The sequence below is a fragment of the Charadrius vociferus genome, unplaced genomic scaffold (genome assembly GCF_000708025.1).
Source record: "Charadrius vociferus isolate BGI_N301 unplaced genomic scaffold, ASM70802v2 scaffold248, whole genome shotgun sequence".
Lineage (NCBI taxonomy): Eukaryota > Metazoa > Chordata > Aves > Charadriiformes > Charadriidae > Charadrius > Charadrius vociferus.
Genome location: NW_009649851.1, coordinates 2,037,821 through 2,046,089, shown reverse-complemented (window position 1 = coordinate 2,046,089; position 8,269 = coordinate 2,037,821). Strand labels below are relative to the sequence as shown.

The 8,269-nt window shown below is 40.8% G+C and overlaps 1 protein-coding gene across 1 annotated transcript in view; it reads left to right on the top strand.

Annotated features, from left to right (window-relative positions):
- Positions 1-8,269, top strand: part of LOC104291711 (vitamin D 25-hydroxylase) — a 20,725-nt gene that overhangs the window by 2,353 nt on the left and 10,103 nt on the right. The window contains exons 2-3 of the mRNA XM_009890981.1: positions 230-483; positions 7,923-8,034. Of these exons, the coding sequence (XP_009889283.1) occupies positions 230-483; positions 7,923-8,034 (366 nt within the window). The remainder of the gene's footprint in view (positions 1-229; positions 484-7,922; positions 8,035-8,269) is intronic.

The following is an 8,269-nucleotide window of genomic DNA, read 5'->3' as shown; positions in this document are numbered from 1 at the left end:
TAGCGGGGGGCCCCCCGGCGGGGGCCGCGCAACTCCTCCGCGCTCGTTTTGCTGAACGACGATTGCAAAATCATTTAGTTTTTTTTTTTGGGGGGGGGAGTGGGGGGGGACACGACTGAGTTCTGGGTTGATCTTTTTTCTTTTTCTTTTTTTTTTTTTTCCCACATGACAATTAGTGGGTTGGGGGTTTTTTGTTGTTTTGTTGTTTTTCCCTAAACCATCTTCGTAGCTTTAAATGAGCTACAGCCCTCGGGGTGGGGGGAGGCGGTGCGACCTGCCGAGCTCGCCTGCGGCCCGCAGCGATGGGAGGAAAACGGGCGCAGAGCCGCACGGCGCAGGGGGAAGGCGGTCAAGTGCACGGGGTGCGGGGCTGCGACGGGTCCGAGCTTGCTCGGCGCCCACAGGCACGGTTTGGAGGCTCTCTTGAGTAAAGTGCCCGCAGAGGTCTGGGCTCGCCTCGCCACGGGCGCTGGTGGAGGGGGGGTAAGGGGTGCTCGCACCGGCGCGGCCGCGGGACTTCCCTCCTGCCCGCTCCCCTAGCCCACTTTACGGGCACCGCTCGCCTCTGCCCTCCCTGGGAGGCTTCCTCCTCCCCCCTGCGCAGACAGATTTAAAATTTCGTTTTAAATAGCAGTTCCATCACCCGTACGCTCATCACGGGAATCCTCCCGGGAGAAGGACTTTTAAGTATTTGATTTGAAATCTCTTCCGTTTCCACGACTCCTATTCTGATTTTTAAGCTAGTTTTTCTGCCGTTGCATTTACAAACGTTAGGTAGCGCTTAAAGAAACGGCTCAGCACCGCTTTTGCTGTTTTAACGTGTCTTGTACAGCTACACCAACAGAAATAAAGTGTAGGAACTTTAATAACCGGGCTTCCAGACAGACATCTCTCTCTCTAACCCCACTGTTCTTTTCCTCTTCCTATGTTAAAAGTTAATCGTTCACATTTCCTCTGGGGATTTATTCACTCCTTGGTCCACATAGAATATTCCTCGTTTAACCTTAAAAAATCCACACGACTTTGTTGGAATAGCATATTTCAGTTCTTCAGGGAGGAAAAAGTTCTATTTCATCTTGTGGTTGATTCCAGCCAGTTCAAGTCCTTCTCCTGCCAGTGCAACTCAGCCTCGGGCTGGAGCCTGTAGGATGCACTGATTACAGGATTTCAGATGCCAGCATTGCTACTTTAAGCTTTCACAGGAAGAAACGTAAATTTTAAGCAACAGTTATGAATGCCAATAGATCTACTTTTGTGCACGTAGAGATGAAATAGTACTTGGATGTTGGCAAGCACTTTGGCTGCTCCTTGCCAGAGCTAATGGAGGGACTCCCAGCTGGAATGCTTGTCCTATTTTTTCCCCTCAGCTATACGTCATCTGGTCTCACCAGATATATTTTCTTTTGGAAACCTCTCTTCTCTTATACTTAAGACAGAGAAGAAAGACAGTTTGCCTGGTACAAAGAGCTCCAAAGACCAGTTTGTCTGTTTTTGAAGCTGTAAAAATGATACAGGATTTTCACAGGATAATGGTCTCCTGTTGCTAGATAAACACAAAAACTAGCATTTGGAAAAACTAGCAGCGAGGGGTACTTACGAGCACTGCACTAGTATAGCAAGACATTTACTGAAACAATCTGTTCCAAGGAACTTGTTCTGCTTTTTTCAGTGCCTGATAATATATCAAGTAAAATAATCCATGGGTATAGGTCCAAAGCAGATGAAATGAAGAGCTACCCAGAATGGCTGGATTATTTCTATTTTTTTTAAGAAATCAGATTATCTCATACAACTTGCAGCTCCAAGTAAAAGGAATTTCTTCTTCAAAGAAATTTATATAAATTTGTAAGGAATAAGAAAAATCTGTCCTACTTTAAAGTTACTTCTTTTCTCTGCACTAGATAGAAATTATTCTGTTCGATATTATTTAACAAATACATTTTAAAGTGCAACCATTTTTTCTACTGTAAATATTGCTACTGTGTCAACAAGCCATAGACACTGCAGTGAGGATCTTAAAGGGTACCAGCTGACATGCTGTTAAACAAAAATATCACATTTATATACTATGTTGAGATTTTTGTCCAATAGTAAAATGTAATTCTTCAAGATAGACAAGACTGTGAGCTGCACAGACAAAATTTCAATCCCCAGGAATGGTTCATATCTGACAAGAGAGGACCCTACCAAAAGGAAAGGGAAAACTTACAGACACAGTAAGTTGTTCAGAAGGGAGGTGAGCGTGATTCAGGTCTCTGCTCTCTCTGCGCTTGTTCTTCATAGCACCTCATCAAGCCTTTTGCAGATAAGGACATTTCATGATAAAACCAGCTCTAAACATCACATGATCTTTCTTTACGAAGAGAAGCTGGGGATTACTCATCCATGTTTCTGGTGGATGACTATGCCTAGTCTATCTCAGGATCCTGTCTCCAAGAATGGCCAGAAAACACTGCCACCTAAGAAGACTCTACAAGCCAGGCAAGAGAAAGTGAGCAGTATTGACCCCTTGTGAAAGCATCTTTCTAACATTTCGTTGCAATCTGGTCTGCAGAAAAAATATATAAGCTAAGTCAGAGTTAACAACATCGTGCTGTTGTAAAAGCAAGCTGTATACTAACAGGAGTATCATGTTTATGGCCCGAGAGGTAACCCTTACACTTGACTCGTTGCTGGTAAAATCTAGATCTGCTAGTGTACTCTGTTCAGGTACCTCAAAGAGACAACTTGGAGAAAGTCCAGAAAAATACCAGTAAGACTTATCAGAGATCCCATAACATGATTTAGGACAAGAAACTCGAAGATCAGGGAAACAGTTAACAGAAGGAAAGACTATGGAGAAATGTGATAACAAAAATCTAAACGCTTCCCATGAATTAGTAATAATCTACACTCTGATACTATATTCAAAACTACCAATGTATGTGGGCTTAAAACGCAACAAAGGAGGTACCACACATTAGAAAGAGCTTTCTACAATTGAGATTAATGACATATAAGAATAGGTTACATAGCAGTTATGGCATATCTTTCACTGGAGGGTTTTATGGCATGGTAGTCTAACATCTGTCAGGAATGACATGAATACTTGGTATGCTCTGAGGAAGGAACCCAATCAACTAAATATGCTCTCTTCGTGTATTTCACCTCCAATGTATGTGATTCTGTAATTTTAGTAGCTAGAGACTGGCTTAAACTCTGAAATGTAACACCTCACCTACCATCCAAACTTTTGTTAGCATTTGCTTTTGCAAAATTTACCTCCCTAACTGGTCTAATCCTTTGCTTAATTCTGCTTCCATAGCCTCCAAAAGGCCATGTTCAGATTTAGAATAAGATCACGTCGAGTTTGTTCACACAAATAATATTTTACCTAACTGTCTCTTAGTTCAGTTTGAATTTGGCCCAAAAATGAGAGCCTCTTTTTTATAAAATGCAGTACTTTCCTGAGAACTAGAATGCTGATATAGATCCCAACACTAAAGCATTTCCATTTTAATGAATATGAAATCTGGATTTAGGCTGCTTCAGTGACTGCTTTTGAGAAAGTGGAACTGCTGTTGAACTAATTACTGAGAAATCTATGAATCAGTCTGGAAGCAAATTTTCTTCCAAAATGCCTTAGAAAGGCTTCCAGACTGATGTAGGGAAGACACTTAAACAGAAGGTCAGTGTTGCATTGTTTTAATCTCATTGAAACATTCCTACTGAGCTTTTTTGCTCGGTAGGTTTTGCAGCAGTTCCCTGTTATATATTCAAAATCCAGTGCGGAATAATCTTTTAAAACAAACTGGGCCATGCTGTCCTGCACTGAGGTTTGCTTGGCAAGGCAGAAGGGGCAGACTGCAAGGAAGCTGGTTACAGCTCTGTCACCTTCTGTCCTGTGTTACCGCAGCTCAGCCTCTGTACAGGTTCACAGCAGCTCCAGCCCTATCTCACGCTACTCGGCAACATGCTCCCACCCTCTGACAACTGGGAAACTTCAGCCACGCTCCAGCCAGACCCAGTTCTGTCCCAGGCTGCACCTCCAATAGGCTGATAAGGGGAATCCCTCAAGAGGAACTCGAAGCTCACCAAATACAGCCAAGTCAGACTCACAGCATGACCAGGGCAGCACAAAGGGGATGAACTATGGAGGAAAACCTCACTCTGAAAATACTTCAAAATCAATCGGCACCTATTTTCACTTCGGTTTTATGTATTCTGCAGGTAAGATAAGAGTTGAACAAGCTCCTTATCTGGAAAACAACCTTAGAACAGAAAACTAACCTTGTTAAGCAAGAGCATTATTATAAAACTTTGATTTGATTGCATGCACAAGTACTATGTTACTATCTTCTATGTCATCAGAGTATGTCAGCAAAAATATGGTGAGAAACTATATCTTAAGTCCTCAAGTTAACCCCATGCTTGTTCTTTACAGGATATAGGAACGGTGGAAGCTCTCACATCATCATTTCATTCTTTGTCTTGATAGTACTGAGGTCTGATTAAGCCACAGTATAACCTGGTATTTTTATCAGTCCCTTGTAGGACCATTCAGTTCCCTCTGCATTGTTAGGTACCTCCCTGCCATTTCCTGTGCTGCTCTCTGTGCAAGGAGGACCGGGTACAATTGTTTCTCAGCTGGCTGTTCAATTGTTTGACTCTTGACAAAAGAAACTTGTGCAAGAGCAATGATTTAGCCTGTAGCTTCAACTAAATTGGGAACCAAAAAAGATCTCTCTCCTTTCAGTGCTGGTAAATAGTACATGAAGGCAAAGGCTATTACAACATAATATTTGTTAATCAGAGTTTCTCTGGTACAGCAGAGTTTCTGGGAACCAATAGTCATATAAGACTATTAATTAAAAAGATAAATTCCTACATCTATGTATAAAATTGACCAAGTAAACTCTGAAAGAGCCAGCAAATAAAATATGCCAAAACTATTTTTGAAGTTACAGACTTTAAGCCAGTGTCATAGTTCTCTGAGTCTCCTGACAAATCTAAAATATTTAGGCACAGTAGGACTGTGATGAGGAAATGTTTTGGGTTTTTTTTCAGCAAATTCACAAGGGAAAACATTAGATGTGTTTTTCCGTTTTAGCAAATCTATAAAGCACCAACATCATTACAGGCTTAGCTAAGGAGATGATTGTAACTTAGAAAGTGATCATTCACCATGATGATATAGGTGTGTTAAAAAGAGCTATGTGAGTGTACTGGATAACATCTGCACATGACTCTAACCTCGTCAGTGGGCTTATGAAACTGATTTCTTCAATGAGAAGCATGCCTACTTTACATATGTCTATACAGATCTCTATCTTTTGCCTGCTCCGCCCTCAAAGGAAAGGAGAAAAATCTTTATATTTCTGGCTATAAAGAAGTTGTTTTCCTGTATGACATTTTATAAATAACAGCATGATGTCACTGGACAAGAGATACTATTACAGGAATAGGAAGCACTTTAGCCTGGTAAAGGTTTACCTTGTTTTCTAGAAGTACAGCAACAATGTCAATGCTAAAGAATGAAAAAGCTGAAGCCTGTTTCAATCTGTAGCTGAATACAAGTTTGTGAGTTATTTAATGGAACTTAGAAACTACTTAATTTTTCTCCCAAGAGCCTAACAGAGTTATCATCAAGATCTTAATATTGTTACTAAGAGAACAGCCACATCTGTCAGTATATTTCTTCGAAATTATGTGAAGTTACTCCCTGTCAAAGAATTGCTTTGTGCCTTTCTTGAGAAGACAGGAACACAATCATTTCCTGTTACTTGCTTGTCTCCAGCTTCTCCTTACAGAATTTACAATGCAAAGTAATTGTAAATCTTGATGACCAGAATGTTTTAGAACGTAATAAAGATAGGTGCTTTAATGGGGTTCTTTACTCAGCCATCATTTTTTATAATTGAAATCAAAAAACCTTTACTCATCCTGTGAGTTTACTCATTTGATCATCTGTGATTAAGATGAGTAAAACCTTCCCAAAGAAACAATTCAGCACAAGCTGCCCCCACACTTTAAAAAAAAAAAAAAAAAAAAGGATCAGTCAGAAACTGGCAAGGAATCCTGCCCTTGGATAGCCATTGGAGTCTTGCATTCCTAAACCTGCATTCTTAAGTAATTCCATCTCTCCACAAGGGTTTATTTATCATTTACTTTTGACAACTTTCAGCCATATTTATCCATGCTGGTATTTTTCCCTCCATTTAATCACGCATCCTTGAGAGCTTCTCGGATCTTTAATATTGGCTGATTCACCACTTTTTCACATTTGGCTTGACCAAAACTGATTTTACTGTTCTGCAGTCATGCTCATCAGTTTCTCTTCCTCTGTTACAGTGGATAACACCACTGTCTCTTCTCCATCACCAAGGCCCAAACACTACAGGAAGGGCAGTTTTGACTGTTCTTTACCCTGCTTGAAGACAATTGTCAAATACCATCTGTTTTTTTTTCCCCATACAAGTCTATTCCTTCCTTTTTAGCCAAAAATTTGGACTTCTGATCTTTTTTTTTCTCTGCTTGGGTCTTTTCTATGCTATTTTTTCCCCTGTTTTTCCCCTTCAAAATGCTTGCTGCCAAAACTACCAATCACCTTTCCTTTCTACATTGAAGATAAGCAGTGAAAACCAATAAATCAATCAAAAAAATAGTACTTCTCCCTATGATTCCTCAAACACTTTGAGAACTATTCGAGTATCATCTTATCAAGGGGGATGATGAGGAGAGAAAAGGACCAACCTCTTCTTTCCAAAGACAGAAGATTATGTACATAAATGGTTTATATCCTTCTAACTGAGACTGCAATAATAACCATATGCAGGTGCACCGTACCATACACCATATAATTGCATGATGTATCTGGCACATCAATGTTTCTACTCCCACTACAATCAACAGCAATTTCATCTTGCAAGTTCATTCTGTATAAATGTCTGTAGGCTGTGAATGAGTCTTTCTCCCACTGTTCTGAAGTGTTTTCTGACCAGCCAGTCTGTGCACCTCTAACTCACCTGACTATGCTGAGCTTAAAGCATTTGGGGACCCCCTCTTTGTTTAAACATCTGTAAGTAATTAAGTTTAAATCTGTTTGAGTTTGCATGCTTCAGCACAACTGCTTAAGCACATTTCATGTCTAATTTTAATCTTTGGTCATTTCTCCTTACTCTTCCTCTGGCTAGAGCCACGCTGAGGTCCTGAATCTCTTGTACTCTCTGGTGAGAAATCGTAAGGCATTGACATTGAAATCCTGATATTTTTTGTAGGTATGGCCCAAGTAATTCAGTCAAAACACCAGGTAGTATCATACTGGGAGAAAGAATGAAGAATAACTTGGAAGAAGAATGAAAAAAATAAACCTCCAGCAGTGCACTTCTTTGTATTCTGACAAACTGGGTAAGATTTTGACACAGGATGATGGCGTTGGCACATACTTTACAGGCATTTTGCAGTTAGGACAAGGAAAGATACTGAGGCAAATAAAACTGACTACTCTTTGCATGAAGATTCACCTGAAAATCAGTCTCTCACTGCATTGACCCATGGAAACCAGCACAGACACTGGTCCAGCCAACCAGCCCATGTTCAGTGCATGACAACACACAGGCATCAGCAATTCCAGCTGAGAAAACTGGGTCAGCATCTTTGCACTTGCCTTCATTAAAAGTTACTGGTGTATTGTTCTGTAATATACATGTGACATTTATCTTTCCCTCTCATCTGCCCATCCTGGGCAAATGTGAGCGAGTACACTCTTTGAATCCTGTTCTTTTTACACTTCATAGCCTTGTGCCCTATTCACTGAGCACCCAGACAGCCAGTTTGATTGCCCTGAAGCCTCGCAGATGCTTTGCAGCCAGATTGCCAGCCAAAAAAAAGCTACATTTTGCCACTTTCCAGCTCCACTCCTTGTTCCTGTGTTGTACCCACAGCTCTTAACTCTTCCCTGCACTCTTAAAGCAATGGCCTTTGCTGTGTTTGAGTTCTTGGACCATCTGAGCAACGTCTGGGGCCCTCCTCGGCTTTTGTGCCACAGGCTCCCAGGTCAGTATCAGTATCAACACATTTGAAGCTGGATGTCCCATCACAGGAATGTACTGAGAATTAAGCATTCAACGGTTAGATTATCAAGTACGTAGCGCATTTTGATCAGTCAGGTTATTAACAAAGTTCATCAACATAAATTCTTTATCAGTTTAGATCTTAACAAGCTTCTTATGAATCTATGTAGAGATATGTCCTGGTTCCGTTGAGTGCAACAAAAGAAAAATCTCAAGCT